The sequence below is a fragment of the Athene noctua genome, chromosome 1, assembly GCF_965140245.1.
Source record: "Athene noctua chromosome 1, bAthNoc1.hap1.1, whole genome shotgun sequence".
Taxonomy (NCBI): domain Eukaryota; kingdom Metazoa; phylum Chordata; class Aves; order Strigiformes; family Strigidae; genus Athene; species Athene noctua.
Genome location: NC_134037.1, coordinates 189026265 through 189046478, shown reverse-complemented (window position 1 = coordinate 189046478; position 20214 = coordinate 189026265). Strand labels below are relative to the sequence as shown.

At 41.0% G+C, this 20214-nt stretch overlaps 1 protein-coding gene across 3 annotated transcripts in view; it reads right to left on the bottom strand.

The window, feature by feature from the left end:
- The window catches only part of DHRSX (dehydrogenase/reductase X-linked), a 176158-nt gene that overhangs the window by 35996 nt on the left and 119948 nt on the right, over positions 1-20214 (bottom strand). For all 3 annotated transcript variants that reach the window (XM_074907837.1, XM_074907820.1, XM_074907828.1), the window contains one exon: positions 14926-15133. In XM_074907837.1, coding sequence (XP_074763938.1) covers positions 14926-15133 — 208 coding nt within the window. The remainder of the gene's footprint in view (positions 1-14925; positions 15134-20214) is intronic.

Sequence of the window (20214 nt, the reverse complement as noted above, 5' to 3'; positions counted from 1 at the left end):
TTTAACTGTTCATATTATCTGAATGGACTCAGAAACTTGGAGACACAATGGTAAATTGTACAGCTCAGCTACAGGAAGTAAAAGACAACACTGGATCTCCAGTGCATCTCTCTTTTTTTTTTCCCTTCTTTTTTTCCCCTTCTCTATTCTTGTTCAAGCAAATCACAAACGAACAGGCTACAAAAGCATATAAATTGAGAGAGAATAAAAAAGGACTGCTGATCATAAACAGCCCTTGCACCAAACAACAGCCTGAACTGCAATGTGCTGGATAACGAAGCTCCATCATCATAAAGATATCACCTGTGCCTCGAGGTATAATGGGCTATTTTAAGAATAAAGAACAATCACTGCATGAATATAAAAGTGACTTGGTATTAGTCAGGAAATTGCAGTTACATTTTAAATTCAGTAACGTCCGTGCTCTGATCTGAGACACTCAAAATGTCACCTTATGTTTCATACATATTTCAACCCTTTTAACTTGAAGGACCAGATACTCAGCCGCTACGAGCTTCCCTTGAGCAGCCGTGCGGGGCAGAGCTCACGCCACCCATGGGAAGAAGCACTCATCCGAAGCCGCCTCCGGCAGCCAGCTGGCAGCCAACCCTGGCACTTCTCCATCTGTGCCACCATTCCTCCACCAGTGGAGAACGCAAGCTGGGGCACGGGACAAGCTTCCCGAATTGGATTAGAGTGATCTTGTCTGGCAAGCGACTCGCAGGGAAACAGGGCTGGGGACTACTCTGACTTGTTCTGCCTGGGTCTAGTCTGGCCTTCAGTAACCTTCAGATGCCAGGCAGGACGGTGAACGCTCCTCATGACTTCCCTTTCCCACATTTTGTGCGAGTGCTGTTTTGACTTACCTTGTGGCAATGAAGCATGAACTACAAGGGCCGGATCCTCACAAGCCTTGTACTTTGCATAGATATCTATGTCAGAGAAACATGAGTGCTGAGAAGATATAAAAAGCTATCCAATCAGAAAGGAAGCCTTTTATATCACAGTGCAGAGATGCAAATGACTTGCAAGGCAGCGGGGAATCAGACTTCAGTAACATACTATAGATATTAAGGATATAAAATTGGATACACAGAGCAGACACTTTTGGCAGAATCCTTGCAATGATTACCTGCTCTCTTCCCATTTACTCTGTGTGCGCTTTTTGCTTTCCAGGAATCTGACATCAATGGACTACATAAGACAGAAGAATAACCTGTGACACAGAACTGACAAGGATTTTCATTGAACAACTGTTTTGTTTGTGAGACCTCATTTGAATCATGTTGTTTAAATGCCATGATTGGGAAAAAAAAAAATCAATACTGTTTACTTGTTTTCATTACATCCAGTCTTGACTTTATGCATCAAAAAATAGAAGCATGGAGGCTCCTGTACCTGCATCATGATTGCATCTCCCCTGCACATACATATAGAATCAAAAAATGGTTTGGGTTGGAAGAGACCTTTAAAGGTCATCTAGTTCCAACCCCCCTGCCATGGGCAGGGACACCTTCCACTAGACCAGGCTGCTCAAAGCCCCGTCCAACCTGGCCTGGAACACTGCCAGGGAGGGGGCAGCCACAGCTGCTCTGGGCAACCTATGCCAGTGTCTCACCACTCTCACAATAAAGAATTTCTTCCTTATGTCCAATCCAAGTATACCCTCTTTCAGTTTAAAATCATAAAATGTATTCCTCTTACACAAGGAATTATCTGGCTTCAAAGCCTGTGCATCTAAATCTAGCCTCTCTTGACACTCTATGCTCTGTAGGTACATTTTCTACACTGAATTAAAGTATAATTTTATACTAAATAAAATAATATTGACATTGCACATTTCCACATTGCTTTCATTTTCTCAGGGCTCTAAAAGCTTTCTGAAATGAAAGTGCATACATGAGGCCAGCCAGCTCAAAGCAGAACCATCTTACCAGCAAAATGTGCTTGCACACCAATGCACGGGAGGTGCCTCTTGAACCCCTGAGGACACAGGTTATTGGTGCTTTGCAGCAAGGCCGGCAGACTCTCAGGCACAGAAATTCTACCTCCTAAGTGACCAGCCAGGCACAGACTGGTAGCTTCCAGCTCCTGGTGGTACATATGCATGCTGTCCAGTTGGCTAGAGAGCGAGAAGGTAGCAACGTTTGGCTGCCCAGGGATCCATCCTAATACTTGCTACCAGGCTCGAGCTATGCCAGACAGCACGTGCTGAGGTATGGCAAGCCTGTGCATGGTCAGCAGCTAAGAAAATTGGAGCAAGGACGTGGTGGGAAGAAGTCCGGTGGGAAGAAGTCCAGTGGGAAGGAGTGGCATGCCTCACATCAGTAGCTTGAAGAAGTTCATGCTCACCCATTCATTTGAGTGGGGGTCTCTGTGGACCACTCTTCCTGCCACAGAAAACAGTCTCCTCTGGGGGATGATCCTCCATAGCATTTTGCCAAGTTGGTGCTGATAAAATAGGGCAATGCACATCTCACTAAATGAAAACTACAGGAGGAGTTAGGGCAGACAGAATTTAATTAGCTGCTTTGAAATCTGGCCAAGAGAGAAGCAATATACAAGACCTTCTCCTTCCTTTTAAAATATTTTATTGATCCTGTACTGATGAATAAAGGAACAGGATAAGGCAGGCTATGCATTTTATGTTCAATTAATTTTTAGCAGAAATTCTTATTTTTGGCTTAAGATTTTTTGCAAGTTTCAACTCGCAGACTTTGACAGACAGGTGTGAATTGTCATTACAAAAAGTAGGGAGGAGAAGAGAAAGGGATTTTTTTTGTATTTTTGCCAAAACAAAATAAGTGGAGTGACTGAGTGCCTTGTTGTTTGCTGATTTTTTTTTTTTCTTTTTCTTTTCTTCTTTTCCATCAGACACGGATTTTACCACTCATCTCCATGGTGCTGTCTCCAGCAGCAGTCTCCCTAGCATGCTTGGGCAATGTATTTGTAAAAAGTAATGAGAAGCCAAGTTTCAAACTGGAGCCTGCAGTGGCTAATTAAGTGTTTAAATATGGACTCAGCTACTATCCAAGTTTGAAAACTGCATCCATGTTCAGCACTTCCCTTGGCAGCCTGTCTTACTCTGGTTTCTTTTCTGGCTGGCTTTAGCTGGTCTGTGTTCTGAAGAGGTCTCCTATTTACATCCAGTGATACTGTGTTTAGCAAAGAGCATTAAGTTGGCTTAGGGTACCCACTGAGTAACAGGGGAAACAAAATTGATGCTCGTCACAGACCACTTCGTCCATACCTCCTGTGTACAAGCTCTGGTGCTGCTCTTGGCTTTTTCATTAACAGTTGCTTTTGCACACATGTGGAAGAAGCAGATACAGCTCGACTGAAAGAAGGGTGCAGGGACAGCACCCTTTCCCTTCCCCACTACAGCTTGCTTCAACAAAAGGCTCAGAGGACCTGTGACCATACTGACCGACATGCAGCTACATTTAACCTGTGAAGTTTTCCTGATGTGGACCTCTTTCACACCACACTTTTCTTGCGCATCTCATCCTCCCCTCACCCATCACCACTCGCCACAATTTCCAGCGTGTTATTTGCCTGGAGGGTAGAGAGCACTAAGATCAAACTGCAGAACAACCCGATTGCTATGTGCTCCATTAAAAGACAAGTGATGCAAAATGTGGGTGACATGACGGGGCTTTTAATGAAAGGCCACACAAAATTTCAATATATGTGCCTTAGGATGAATCAGTGAATTAAACAAAACACAGACTTGCTGTATTAACATGACTAAAGTTTCCTAATGATTTATGTATTAATCTTGCAATAATACACCATCACCATTGCTTAGTCAAGAATATAAAAGACTATTATTAAACACTCATGAAGCTTTCACAGTCTTAAATTTTCTTTCTCCAGGGAATGCAGCACAAGATTTTGCAAGATTTTTGACAGATTTTACAGTTTATTTTGAAGCAGCTACAGAAATATATTGCAGAATACAGGTATGTCTTTTCTGGTTATCATAAGCAGTTCTCTCTTTTCCTATGATAAAACAAAGACTGAGTCCTAAATATTGCTTATTAAATTTAAGCAGACTTCCTGAAAGTACTACATATATTTATCCCATGAACACATTTGCTGACTCTCATCAGTTGTGATCTCTCAATACAAAAAAAAAGGAAATACAGAGATGGAGAAATTAAAATACATGTATTACCACTGAAAACTAGTATTTTGCCAACTGAAAGAAACAAGCATATGCATTAGTTAAACAAAACTAAAATCTAAAGTGTTAACACATCTACTTATTCAGATGTTGTTATAGTTACTTTTTGTACAGTGGCTGTCCTGTTATCAACAACTACTACAGGCTACTGTATAGTCACCCATTTCATATACAAGCTCGGGTATTTTGGGTGTTCACTGAACAACTATTTTTCTTCATGTACATTTCTTTCATATACTTCATATGTAGCCTTTTAAAATCAATATTTATAAATATATACATGTAACAGTCAAGGTGGCCTTAGCATATCCCTGTGTATTTGAACTGGAATACACTGGCAGCTGCAATTTGAGTAAATAAGGACTCAAGCATTAGTGACTCTTGAAGCACCCTCATGACCCTGTAATGGACATGTTGGAATGGAAGGCTACAAGACTGATAAATTAAATCAATGGTTCTACACAAGCTGAAAAGCAAAACCTTCATGTCCTAATTGGCTGCACAGAGATTACTTAAGCAGCCAGAGGCAGGAGGCACTTTCAGAGCAGCCCACCTTGCCCTTTCATTCTGATCCATGGGCAAAGACCGACCACATCTCAGAGCCTCCCCCTTTCCCTGCAGTGAGCCCCTCGGTGCCCTGTGCTGCTGATACACAGCTCTGGCCAAAACTGGGCTTTCTCTGACATCTTTCAACAATGGTAAAGCAGCATTTTTCTTCTTAAAATTAGGGAATATGTATAAGGGTAGAAGTGAAAGATGCTCTCTCTCTCTCTGAGGTAAAACATTGGTGAGGGTCTCAGTAGTTGATTTCTCTGCAAGCCAGTGACTCCTGCCTTGTACTTAATCCACAGTTCAGTAGGAGCCACAAGCTTGAAGCTGGGTTTTGTTTTTTTTTTTAAAGCCATGCTTCCCAACTTTCAGCACTTCACTGTATAAATACATAGCATTCAGCGAGTAGCCCCTTGTTACAGCTTGTAGGAAATGTAGAGGGAACAAAAATTAACTTACTGTCTTTGCAGGACTACATTTAGTGACGGAATGTGGAAAGTTTTTATTATAAAAATATTTATGAGAGGCAAAATAAGAAGGGTCTTGTCATACTGGGCATTGCTGGCATCCAGATGGAACCAAAGCATAATTTTTCATTTGGCTGATCCCTCCTCCTACTGGCAGGAGGTGAGATGTCAAGAGCCCTCCTGCTCTACTGATTGCCTTGCTATGTGCAGCTCCATCGCTGTGGGCTCAGCACAGTTCTCAAATGTATGAAACAGATTCAAAGGCTGGTCTTCTCGAAGTCTCACCAGAATCAGTATCTTAAAAATGTCTGATTTATCTGTTTGTGTACAATTGGTGCTAATTTCAAATGGTTTTGATTATTTTACATATTGATGGCAAATTCAAGTTGTAATTACTGTAATTCCATTCTCCCAAGAAATATATCTCTTTATAAAGAATGATACAAATTGCCTCTTCTGAAGCATCATTTTTCTACAATCGGTTCATATGATGCAGTGTTAAATACTTGCTAATATTTGAAGTGGTATTTGAGCATAATGGTATCCCTTCAATTAAAAATCTCCATCAAATAAATGAATGAGTAAATAAATAGAAGCAAGGGTTTGCATTACTGCAGCCACAAAACAGATCAAGACTCCAAGACCTACATTCTGTGTCCTCATGACCCTTTTGAGTGATGGGGAAACATCATGGCCAGATATCTTTTCATATTGTCTCTTAGACAACTTAAATCTCAGGTTATTGAAGACTGTCACACATCTTTTAAGATTATCTTTTGGATTATAACAAGAAGAGCTCTGAGGCATGCTCTACCCACTTGTAGAAAGATTCTTAACTCTCCTGCAATAGAATTTTAAGTTGAAGCCTTCTTATGGTTTCTTCCCTTACACCAGAATGCACACAGGACCATAAAAGGGCCCAGTAATAACTTGAACAATTCCAAATCTTATTTCTGTTTTGATAAAACCATCTTAAAACTGGTGTAGACTTCTGCAGACCAGCTGAAGATTCTAGGATTTTCATTCTGGGACTGAAAGAGAACTGTAGGGTCTGGTTATGCATAATCAGGTGCTGCCATTTCAAATCCAGCACAGTGCACTAAATGTGGTTAGCAGATTTTGAGTAGACTACATGAAATGTGTTGGTGTATATATGAAGATAATGTAAGGTTTCATTTTGTGGTGAGCTGAATCCACCGCACTGCCTTGGAGTTGAGAAGGAGCCGAATGTGATCTGCAAGTGGAAATGTTCACCACACTGAAGGATTGGTCTGTCTTTCCAGGGGAAACATGGCTTGAGTGTGCACACAGACTGCAAAATCCTCTTTCTCTGTGATGTCTATAAATACTGTGCAGAAAATCCTATGCCATCACTCTCTGTCCACAAAAGCAACAGATTATCAAGTCTGTCACAACAAAATAATTTTGAAAATCAGTTTTTGTTTGTTGAAACAATCTAACAACTTCTGCTTTTTCAAAGTTTGCAGACGTAGTCAGAATATGAATATCACAGCTTCAAACTGAGAGGTAAAAGTGACTAACTCCCAGTACATTAATTAAGATAAGGAACAAGCTTATAAGACAGACAACTAGTTGTTAAAAACAGTCAGAAGTCTTCCCCTCTGTCAGAAGACATTTCTAGGTTAAAGAAGAAATATCAGCTGGCTCAAAGTGGTCCATAGCCAGCATTGTAAAGCGGTTGCTTCAAAGTAGCATAAAGAACAGTGACAGCAATCAATTTCTCTACTGTTTAGCCTTAGAGCTGGTTTTTGGTTTTGGTTTATAAATTTCCCAATACTGTGTCACCTTGGAATACTCTAAATAGAGATCTGTAATGGAAAACCAAGCATTTCCTAAGAAGGGGCATGGCATGGCCTGGAGTCAGAGCGCGTGATATCTCTCCAACTTGCAAACACACCAGAAACAAGTGAAGTCAGGCAGGTTTGGCTTTCCAGGAAGTGATGAGAAGTTTCATGTCCAAAGCCTGAAAAACCAACACACAGCCACAGAGCTGTCCTGCCCCAGCTCTCACTGGAAAAAAAATTAAGATACTATTCCTCTGGCAGAGTGACTGATTTTTGGTGGTAATTCAGATACTGAACACCCCCACCTTTGAGCTGAGAACGAAAAGATTTAATGTAAAATTCATATTTTAATTAGAACATTTCTGCAGTACCATGTTATTGCTAGCATCACTGTTGAAAGCTCTTGAGCTTCTCATAAAGCTACTGTGAGCCACAGTGTTCCTTGGTCTCTGTCCTGCTTGGAAGACTGAGACAGTGCTGTGTACATCCACTTTCCACCTCCCATGACAAGAAGTGCAGGGCAACTACAGCACCTGATACATTACAAGAACAGAAGAAATGGAGCAGTGAAGCTACAACTATATAAGATATTCTGGCACTATTAAAAGTTCCTGGAGCTAAAATACTTTAGTTTTATAGTGATTCATTTGATTTAGAAAGTATATTTTCCATAAAACATTTTTTTATAGAGAACTTGGTTTAATCAAAAGACTAATTTTTCTTCACAGGTTTAAGTATACAAATGTTTGGTCTGCTTTTGAAAAGCAAAGTTCTTCTTCACCAAAAGAAGAGATTTAGGATAGGGAGGAGAGAAAAGGTTAAGAGTTATCATTTGTAATCGCAGAGGTAAAAATCTGCCTATGCCTACCTCCACTACACCTCATAATCCTTAATGCACGTGGCAAGATCAGGGATGTGTGGTTGTGAAGAACCAGGAGCAACAGCAGGGCTGAACCCAGAGGGGATTTGCGGAAGGTGAGCTGATCATTTTGACTGCTTCTCTTAGCACAGGGATTTACAGGCATGTGTGCAAGCCTTCCCCAGCTACACTAGGCAGCTCGGAGGACAACGCTGAAAAGGTCCTGTGAGGATGGTGGTACTTAAAGCAATTGAGACGAATGCAAAACCATTTCAATAATCACCCAGGACCTGAACTCCAAAGCTTTTAAGGTTCACTCAGCCTTAATGAGACTTTTTGCTCACAGGGAGATGTTAAACTAACCTTCCCCTCTCAAGGGTGACAAGCTATCTCCACTTCGCATTCGCTGCAAGTCCTTTTTGCCTTCTCTGTCACACAAGTGCAGTACATTAACTTTCAAATTACCACTGAACTGTCTTGCCGTTTTGGAAAACAGCACATCTACAACATTCACTGTCCTGTGCGCCACAGAGAGTTGACTTTTCCCACCTAACGTGCTGTGCAGAGACAGGCTGAACAGCAAGACCAACCGTATATATCACATACCTCCCTCCCAACATGTCGCGATTTTAAACTAGTTCAGAAACACTATCTTATTAAATCATTAACCATTATTAGTAAACCCTTGTTAAAACCATTAATCAGACAAGAAGAAATTTAACATTGTGACACACAAAATAGCTATATTTAATTTATTCGAACCTGTGAAAGTCTGGTGTTACCTCTGTGATAGTAGTGTTACACTGTGTTATTGTTCATCAGAAACCAATGAACTCTAAAAGTATTTTCATTATACAGCACGAAAATACACCAATAAATGTAAAATTAAAACTTTCCAAAGTCAGCATCCTCACTTAAATACTTCTCCATTATTAGCTGCAGGAATGGATAGGGATCACCTGTGGCCTGCAATACGGATAAAATATTTGCTGCATATGAACTAAAACTCTGTCTTTTGGATTGATGAATTGGTATGCTGATATAATAGCCCACGGGTTTTTTAAATTAATTTATAGAATTTGAGATCTGTGCCTTCACCAGTACACTCATTTTCCAGGCCAGCAAGTCAATTTTTGCAATTAATGCTAATTGCTGCAAATGCAAGGGATCAAGCAGCAAATCCTTTTGCATTTATACAGAAAGCATTTTGCATTTTGCAAAGAAGGACTAAAATACTCTTACATACATGCACTAAGCATTTGAATACTTATCATCTAACTATAGACAGGAAAACTTGTTAACCTGCTGCACGAAGGACATGTTTAACTGAATACAGCAGTGTGCTGCAGTTGATCTTTGGTCTTGTCAAGGGAACATGATTTATCTTGCAATTAGAACTAGAATATGCAATAAAAGACATTGTGGGGAAGCTGCTTAAACAATACAATTCAAACAAAACCATATATTCCTTGAGTAAAATAAAATCTATAATAACATGTACCTACCTTATGGTCTAGAAGAATCTTTTATGACTACAATTTCTCTAGTTTTCACAGCATTTTATTAAGCAACAGTCCAGTGACACAGGTCTTTATATGTAATTGTGAAAGACATCTGTACTGACTAAAATGGATTACCAAATAAAAGGGTAATATATTAAATCCCTCCTACTTCCTTTTACAATTTTTCCATTATTATTTAAAAATCTGGAAATAAAACAATAGTACTATGCTACTACTATACTACATCAGCTTTATGCTTCTTTTCTCTTGAATTGAAGATATTGTACATTCCATAAGTTCTTCTAGTCATAAAGAATTAAGAAACTGTAAGTGACAGATCAGTCATGAAAAGGCACAGGAGGAACCAACTGGGAATTTTTTTTTTAAAAAAGCTTTTAATTCAAAAAAATGTTGACTCATCAAACCATTCTTAGTGAAAAAATCTGTTTTAAACAAATGTCCAGCTTAAAAAAAAAAAAAAAAGGTAATTTGATGGAGATCCCTTACTTCTACAGGATGACTTAGAAATTAAAGGTTTGGAGTTTCAGTTTGATCAACATACTTTAAAATATGAATGACAATGTACTCTTAAGTGTAATTACCAATAAATTAGAAATAAAATATTCTGAAATCACTGAAATGAAAGGATTTGGTCTGAAAAACGAATGAATATTTTCCAAAAGTAATTTGACATTTTAACTTTTCATTGCTATTCATGGACAATATTTTCAAAATCTCAGCAATGCTGATGGGACAAAATCCTCAACTTTCTGCCCAAACTTAATGTAACTTTTTTTACCGACAAACATCATACACATGCAAGAAGTGAAGATGAAGGCCAACACCCATCCAAGAACAGCATGTCTCCAGAGACCTTCTTAGACAGATTTCCCCATCAGTACATGACACCTCCTGTTACAGCCCCTATGAACTGCCTAATAGAGGAGTTTAACTAGAGCTGTCTGGCCTCTGAAGCATCCTCACAGCTCCTAGGCAGAGCTGTTTACCCTATTTTACACCATCTAGGATGCACATGTGACAGCTGGGATCTTTGCAATTCCTTTCATTCAATCTCTATTGTCCCTGACACGATTCATGAGCTAGGGCTACAGGGAAAAAACCCAGAAATTATCTGGGGGACCGTACCAGCTTGGAGAGTTACAGAAAACACCAGCTCCTTCTGCAGTTGGAGAGCAGAGGAAAGGGAGCAGAAAAAGTGTGACTGACTGTTCTTGAATATACAGGAGATGTGAACCAGAAAAGGAGCTGCATTACTGTGGTTGGGGAGTTCATAGATTTGTGATTCACAGCATTACAGGGCCCATTTGGCATGCAAAAAGAGAGGATGATGAAAGGAATAGTTAGTCATGGAGAAAAAGCTAGACAGAACACACAAAGATGCTAACCCCTGGGAAAGGGAACACTTTCAGGTGTGACCCACAGCCCAGGAAAGAGAATAAGGTCTCTTTACTTTGCTAAAATTCCTTCTTACTTCGGTAGGTAAAGTACTTGAAGGAGTGCCCTCCATCCCAGCCTTGTAAGAGCACCATTAACTCTAATGCACTGTTCAAGACTATCTCAACCCAAGAGGATGGCACAATATTTTTCAAGCTTTTGCTAAAACCAGCCAGCCATATTCTCTCACAACCATATTTTTTTCTCCTCTCACTTTAGAAAGTATAAAGGCAGGCAAAAGAGGAAGAAAGGACATCCCAGTTATGCTGTTAGAGTGTACAATGTACTACCCTCAGCACGTAATGGCTGAAATCACCACTGTTGAAACCCTTGCAGATAGATAGCGTTTCTGTTAAACCTTCACCTCCTTGAAAACAGTCGTATTCAAAGTAGGGATGAAGGAGGATGATTTGCCTTAGGGATCCCCTTGTCGACTCATGTGATTGCTGTTGAAAATGGTCTGGATCTAAAAGACCACAAAGGTGTTTGATGTTCTTCATATATCCTTCAGCAAAAGAACTGGGAGAACAGTCATTGCTCTTGTGCGTTTGCATTTTCAATAACACACATGAAACAAGCTATGCCCTGCCAGTTTGAAACAAGCTCTGTCCTGCCTTGGTGTACCCATGCTGTGTCTCTTTTCCTGGCGTGTTTGAAGATGATGGGCAGAAAGGGGGAGAAATGAAATTCACTGGGGAGAAACAGGACTGGTGCTGGGGGAGAAGATAAGAGGAAGATAAGTGGAGAGGAAATGAACTGGTGGGCGGAAATAAGACACATCCAAAAGAAAAAAAAAAAAAAACAGAGGAGAAAATTATAAGATAGGAGGGGAAAAGGCAATGGAGGCAAAAAAGCTCAAAACACACAGGTGAAGATGACACTATGAACACAGAAATCAAGAAGGCAGGCATGAAGAGAGAGATAACAAAGGAAGAACAATAATGTAAAATGCACGGAAAATCAAGAAAATGTTAAATTAATACTCCCACCAAAAAAGAGCTGAAAAGAGAAACATGGGATAAATCAGACTGGTAAGATGGCAGAAAACAAACCACAGAGGAAATGTGGAAAACAGTAACACAAGCTGCATTTAATACTGTTCATGGCACAGACCTTCCAACAATTATTTATTCTGTTACACTGTGGTCACTGTGATATGGATGACGTCTAGCTTCAGAGCAGATCACTGAGCAGCAAGTACAAGCAATGGGGAGCGATGGCCACAACTGTGACTGCCAACCCAGAGTCTCCCAAGTGGGAGAACGATCCCATGGAAAAATCTCTGGTAAAGCAGAGAACTGAACATCAATTTACTGTGTCCTTTGTGTCAAGACAGTCTTCTGCATTTCCTTCTCTACTGTGTTTGATGGATGAATTCCTCCTCTGCCATTATCACTCACCTCCAGTTTGGACACTAGTCCAACCAAAATATAGGAATAATGGGACAAAAGCGTGGTAAACAATTCAGTCTGCTGCCACCAGTAATTTTTCCAGCACTGAGTACAGTTCCCTTTCTCCACTGTGAATAAATTACTCCAAATTGTTTTGCTGCCTTTCTGCAAAGTTAAAGACTACTAGCCTATCTGGGAACATACCCCCGAGTTGTGAAGTTAATTATGGCCAACTAGGGAAAATGAAAATAAGGAAAAAGCCAGTATAAAATTTTTAGAAAGACTTCCCATTCACACAAGCATCAAAAATGAGGGATGGCATCACCGGGAAAAGTGTGGCAATTCATGGAACACTATCATACCACAGTGCTTATTACCACGGCTGTCTTTACTGCATTCATTAAAGCTCTTAAACACTGCTCTGAATCACAAGGTGTCTCTGAGGCCCTGTGGTGTAAGCAATGCCTTTGTATGGTACCCCGCAACTGTCTTCCAGGTTTGCTAAACCACCTGCTCACACTGTAGGGACACACTCGAACACACAAGAGATCTCACTGGTTTTAGGAGCACTGTTTATGCAGTAACTATTTGCCTGAGTTGGAGCTTATCAGCACCTGAACAAAGAAAAGGTTTTGAGCTGAATCCGCAGCTCACTCTGGGTCCCACTGCTGTGTCTGTGTGCTCAGAAAGCAGGCACCACTGCTGCCCCTGAGCGATCCAGAGCATCCATGTGGGAAAGAGCAGGCAAAATCAGCCAGACTCTGTTGTCCTTTATGGCTCTCCTTACTCCAATAAAATTGAAATGTAAAGGGCAGGGTTTGGCACAAAAGCTGCAGGTAAATCTCACTGGTATATTATTATTTTTTACATCAGATTGGTCATGTTCATGCTCAACCATAAATTTCCTAACTGAAACATTTCTGGTTCCATGAAAACATGAGTTAATAATGATGAATCACAGGTAAGGATGATCCTAAATTAAAGAGGCACAGTACAAGGCTTTGCTATAATCAAGAGAACTACTGTTATCTAGGGACACAGAACAGCCACATTTAATTTTGCATTCTGCACTTTATCCCAAAGAAATACTAATTACACTCACCTTAGCCCCCTTGTGTGGTGCCATCTAGCACATGCCCATCAGAAGCAACAAATACATACATCAAGTGAAGAGTAAGGGTAATTTCCTGTGGTTGTTTTACAAGCAAGAGATTAAACTGTGACTACCCTGCAGAATTGAAACAATGTGCCTGTAATAAAACTGATGCCATAGTATGCAATCAGAAGTCAAACAGAAAGTTTGACATGCTTAATGCAGCATTCACATGTAAAATGTCTGCAGTGGAAACAGCCCAGACTTCTAATTTCAGTCTTTGATCCAAAATGAAACCTCAGGCCAGGTGCCTCTGAACACGTGCTGAAGTCCCTGTCAAAGGACAGAGACAGAATTTCTTGATGGGAATGATGCAAAACTCAGACTGGCTCTGTGCACACAGAGATGCTTTGGAGCCCATCAGAACACAGGCTCTATTTGAGCCCATCAGTAAGCACGTAACTGCCACATGTGGCAGTATGGGGAAATTTTGAAATTTATCTATCATCTCAATTATCCTGCCCATTCCTCAACTAACTAAACAACTTTACATGGTTCCTGTATGATACCAGAGACATTTACTGAATCATTTGATGTCTTCCTAATGTTAGAAGTATCCCATAGACATTTCACCCACAGTTTTCTAAAATGAACATACTCGGACAGAAGGTGGCCATACATTTTAACCCAATTTACCGGGTTAAAAAACCCAAGACAGCGGCACACTTGGATCTCGGGAAGCACTCAGGGAAGCACAGGGAGTGACACAGACAAGAGCCAGGGCGTCAGCGTTTGCTGTGAATCACGGGGCTGATGCATGAGAGGGCAAGCACCACTGAGCCCGGAGGGATGGCACAACCTGGGGCCAGGAGGCAGGAGGGGGAAGCTGGAGAAGGGCTGTGAAGGAGGCCAAGGTGGGGGACCAGAACATCAGGAGTGGTGCAGGACAAGGCGGAGGCCAGAGGCAGAGGGAAGGGAGGATGAGAACAGTGTGCTGCAGAGCAGAGATGCCAGGGAGGATGAGAACAGTGTGCTGCAGAGCAGAGATGCCAGGGAGGAAGGAGCAGGCAGCACGTGGGCCAGGTGAAACTGCAAGGCAGCTGGGTAGGTGGGGCTAGGTGCCCCCCCAGAGCCAAGCCAGAAGCCCCACGCTCAATGGGCAGGGAGCTTGCAGCCACAAACATCTGTCTGAGCCCATCTGAGGGCAGGATCAGGGCCTCTACATATGCATTCACTTAAGGACAAAGTCTATTAGCATTCACCCAAGCCGTTTTAAAACACCCCACTCATTGAGAGTCTCCCTGATTAGGCAGTGATGAGCCCAGGCTCTGCACCACAACCATCACCGCAGTATAAGCATCAGAAAGGAAAGCAAGGCTTTCAAGGTTCAGTACAAAAGACTCAGTTCACAAGCTTATAAATTATTTGTATCTTTGACTGAAGGCTGCAAGCTTTGTTCAAGACTGAAAGATATTAAGCAATGGCTTGAGAATCGCCATTAATTAAAAATAAAAGGGCAATAAAACCCCTCCACATTCAGTATTCAGTAACAATTCTGCTTGAGTTTAATCTGCCCACCCTTACTACAGATCAATGAACACCAAAAATTAATCGGTACCTGCTTTGTAAGTCGTTCAAGTGCAATTTGGCTACATAATGGGTGGCTGATGAGACAGTGATGATCCTAGCATTGTGACTGTGCGTTCCTGATTGCTTCAGCGTATCCAAGAGGAGGTTAGTCAACAGGAAGTGTCCCAAGTAGTTCAAGCCAAAGTGCTCCTCAAACCCATCCTCCGTCTTCCTTTCAGGGACCAGCATCACCCCAGCTGGAGGAGAAAGTAGAGGTAAAACCTGTTGATTTGTTTCAGAGAAGCAGCAAACTAGAAGAAGCACGGGTCTTCTGCTGCAGAGTGTAAACACGGCATTTAAAGAAATGAGTGAGTCGTGGTGGCATGTAAAGTGTAAAGCTGACACTGACTGATTCCTGCCAAGAAAAATGTAAAAACCCCTATTTCAGTTCCTTTACCCAGAAAATAGTTAGACTGACTCTCTCCCTCCCTCCCTCCCTGCAGAATTGTGAGGATAAATGTGTTCATTTGTGAAGTGTTTTGAAGACATTAAAAGTTGAGTTAATCCATTGCTGGTGTGTCAGAATGCAATGCTGCGGACCCACAGCTATAATCCATTTACAATAGGTGGAAGCTGGGTGATCCCAACAACATTCCCTCCATCAAAGAGCTCAGAGCAGTGAAGACAAGACCAGGCTAAGCAGCAGACCTGCTCTCCCAGACGACTTTCTGCTGAGTTCTGGCTGGAGTTTAAAGATCTGTTGAGTCTTCATCTGAATTCTGCAACTTCTATCTCACTGGTGTGGGTGAGAAAAGATGTAGTATATTTGCCCAGTATATCTTAATTACTGTGCTTACAAGCAGCTGCATACTGAAATGAGTTTTTGAATGCTTATTTTGGCAATATTTTTGCATATGTTTCTACAAACCACGCGTTTCAAACTCGGTGCCTAAAATAAGTATCCACATCCCTAACATGCAATGTTGATTTCAGCATCTTGCAGAGAATCCTGAGCTCATGCATAAATTATATCGTGTACTGAGGCTGTGTGGAGGATAGCTATCCTGCTCAATTATAATGCAGACTTGAATGTTATAAATTATTCTTATTTTATTAAAATTTAATTATCGTACAAGTGGACCTGACCTTTGTAATTTAAATGTAGATGGAGGTGCCTCATGGAGAATAATGTTGTAGGCCATTTGTCTTCTCTCTAAAACACATGAATATGAAACAGCAGAAAGGCCACCTTTGCTCACAGACATGAGACAGTGTCAGCTTAATCCTCGTGCTACTTCATGTGTCCATTAAAAAGCCTTTAACATCCCACTTCTTGATGTCAGCCTAATGATGGCATATTAAATGACCATTTTAAATTGCACATGCTGTGCATCTACACTGCTCCTTCTTTGGAGGGTTCTGTCATGTGACAGTTCTGCTACGTTACTGCTGCTTGGGCTGAAGAGATATTTTCAGGATCTTTTTAGCATGGCCGACACCCTTAGCAATTCACCTGTGGCTGCCTACTGCTTAATGGAGCAATTGGAGAAGCAGCATGAGGGGAAGAAACAGAGAAGATGACAGAGTGAACAAAAGATTTGGGTGTAACACAGCATACCTGCATACGGAGAATTTAAGACTGAACATGAGTGATGGTGGCTGATGGTATGATGAAAGAAACACAATGCAAATTACACGATGGGGCTCTACAAAAGCTCTGATTGGTATCTCTCTGTGTCATTACATCCACTTTCCTAGATACCTCAGAATGACAGGAAAACCCAGCTGCCAGGTGTGGTTTCTCTGCATGTCAAATCTCAACTTTAACAAGGGGAAGACACAAATTAGAGGGTGTCTGGTCGGGTGTCCCGTTGTATTCTCTTTCCTCAGCAGCACTTACTCTAATGCACAGTGTAACTGCTCACAGAGTTGGAAACAGATTGCCATTTCCTCTGTAATCTGCATATGCGGCATATAATGACATCCAGAACAGTGGCCGGGACCGAGCACTGGTGTAAAGGTTATGGAGAGACATAAATGTGAGACAAGCCCTGCTGTAACATTTTCTTGTTTTCTGGAAAGAAGGAAAGGGCAGAAAGGGCAACAAATCCCAGCCTCCCAGATCAAGTCTCTGCCTGCTACAGTGCAAGTTTTAGCAGAGACTGAGCTTAGCAGAAGCTGTTGGAGGGCAGATGGGAACATTACTTCATCTCTGAGCACCAAGGCTGGTACAAGGAAACGATCTGAGGCTCATCCTGCCCTTCAATGCTCTGACACTTGGAAAAGATGGGAAGAAGCAGTTTGCCAGAGGTCTGTCTGCAGCAACTCTGGTAAAATGGAAGCCCAAGAAGAGGCAGCCAACATAAAACAGTCCTGGCAGGGCAAAGCTGATGCAAACCACAAGTGCTGCTTTTACATCTGCCGGGGCTGCTGCAGAGCTCACTATAGGCCCCTTCCATGCACACACACACGCTTCTGTTGACTGAGTCAGACAGAGGGATGGAGGAATGTCTGGAGAAGAGTGCTGTAGATGGCTGCTACAGCCATTGAGCTTTGCATCACAACCAGCAGGCAAACCCAGGGAGGCTGTCATCTCTCACATCAGCCCAGCAGATTCCTGTGCTACAGCAACTGCCCCCTCGACCTCTGGAGAGGCGCGGGATTTCAAGAGCACATAGAGGCTTTGCCCTTCACCCCAATTAGTCTCCACCATCTGTGCTGCACATCCTGGAAGCCAAAAACAGATCTGAGCTCAGGCCAGGAGATGGGAAAAGTTTTCACTCATACAATGCACAACTGTTAAGATACACGTTCCCGAAAATTATTTTGTTAATTCTTCAGGAGCTTCCTCTGAGTAGAAATTGTGGTCAAGTCCTTGAGCAGGCACAATCACCTCTGCTTGCATTTGTTGCTACTATAATTCCCTTTTTGTCTTCAAGAGCTGGTCAAATAATATGAATCCAAAACAACTTTGAAAGACTTTTTTTTTTTAGGCTCTCATCTTTGAGGTGGTTCATATCAAGGATATCAAAAAGTCTTGCCCTGCAATTTGAGGGCAGTTTCGCTTTTTTGAGGAGAAGCCACTTTAATTCACTGAGAGAGCACACAAAGAAGTACCCAAAAAAAAGCATCCAGGTAAACTGTACCTGACTGCTTCTCTGACAAAAGGGAAAACCTTGTAAGTGTAGCAGCAGACTCTCTTTTTTAAATTATTAACTACCTAACATTCAGTAGATACTAAAAGTGGCATGCTATTGATTTTCTTTTGTCCAGAAACGTCATCAGCTTTACTCAAGGGCCCAAAATGGTAACTCAAAGAATGAAAGCTGCTTCTATTTTTAAATCTTTCAATTAATCCAATACTATCTGAACCATTAAAAAATGCCTTTTTTTAAAAAAAAAACCAAAACAACTTTGAACTCTAATCTAAGAATGATTTTGCTTATTCTTCTGGTATGGAATCCACACAACCCAGTATCTTTCCGATTTTAATTATCAATAGTCAGTCTCCTCAATTTTTTTGAGTGCATGTGAAGTTTGAAGTGGCAGCACATAGACCATTAATGTCAAACACCTCCGTTCTGAAACAACTTTCTTATACATTTTCATCCCTGATTCTGTTTCCAGAATATTTATTTTTTTAAATGTCACTGATATCAGAACTGCTTTAGGAAATGAATTCATAACTAAGCTGAACATGAGATTTTACTTTGTAATTGATTAGCTGTTATTGAAATATTCAGGCAAAAGACTGACAGTATGCATGCAAAAAACTGCCTAAATGACAAATCAATGTGTGATTTTGAAAGAGTAGAAATAAATTAGAATAAGGAAAATACTTTGCTGCATAACTATGCTTAACAACTGTTCTTATAGGAATACATTCTAAGATTCTGCAGTTATACATTTATTGTAATATGTTCAAATTATACATATTTTAATTATCTATAATGAATAGAAAAAATCTATCCTTTTTTACTTTTATGACTAGGCAATAGTCATATTTTTCTCTCAAAGAATGAATACACCTCAAGAGAACTGTCTTTGCAGTCATTTATCATTACTTTCTGTAAAGTTTCTAATGAAACTCTTGGTTTGTGATCCATCAATTAATTGTCTTATGTGATTTTAAGAGCATAATGGATCTGATACTGCACACAGCATAACAAAATGTTTATGGCAGTTGTAAATATTACAGGCCAGGCATATTGTATTTTTATCGGATTATATCAAGAGAATTTGTACCATGCCTGCCTGTACTGCAGATGATGGTAAACATTGCTGTAATTCTTGTACCTCCTACTGCAAAGACATCCTCCAACTCCATTATAAAATACGGTTTTAAGAGCTTTAAAAACACAAGTATTTCACTCATCCAGATTTATTTACAGTGAGCTACCTGGAGGTTTTCAAAGGTAGTTCTCTCAAACTCACTACAAAAGAAAGATTTAAAATCTCTTTTTCACATGCCAAACAAAATGTCTTCCTTCCCAGCCAGGCTCATGGAAGAGGGTTTGGACGCGGTTCGCCCCACATGCAAATCCTTTTATCCCCAGCAACCCAAAGGCTGGGCAGACAACACAAGAAGACAGCTGCATACACTTACATATAACACCTTCACAGCAGGAGCTGAACCTATATAATCGCATTTATCCAATTCTTGCTATTTACAAGGAAGAGCTACATAATGTACAAAAAAAATTTTCCAAGGGGACAAATTAATAGATGCAGCAACTCTGAGTAATCGCACAAAGCCTTTGCTCCACACAGGCTTTGTACAGGTGTAGCTGATTGATTTAGCAGCATTTTCCATCCCATGAGTGCAGCCACATGAGGTGACCCACCTCACCTAACAGTGTCAAAACTGCTCTGATCTGCACATCCATACACCAGAAGATCTATGGGTGGATCTATCTATGTATAAAATAGTACAGACCATTTGTCTCCTAAATAGAGACAGCTATAGTGGAGTGAACATCTCAATAACCATATAGCAGCATTTCCTGGCTAGGCCACCTACACTAAATTGCTTGTTCCACCTCGTTCAGTTGTGCTATACTGTCCCAGAATATGCCTGTCCTGTGGATCTCTCCTGGCTAGTGATCAATGAGAACGTGCAATGCCTCATTAGAATTGCCCCGAGAAGTGCCTACTGAAGACACAACTGTACCCACATAACTGCTTTGGACAGGTATGCCTTGTCTGGGCTGCTGAGAGGTGAATTTACAGCACTGCTGCAACACACTGCTTGCTAAGCTCTATCTGTAAACCAGAGCCCAGAAAAGTGTTTGGAGTCTAGATAGGACCACACACAGAAGCCAGATTAACAGTATATGAA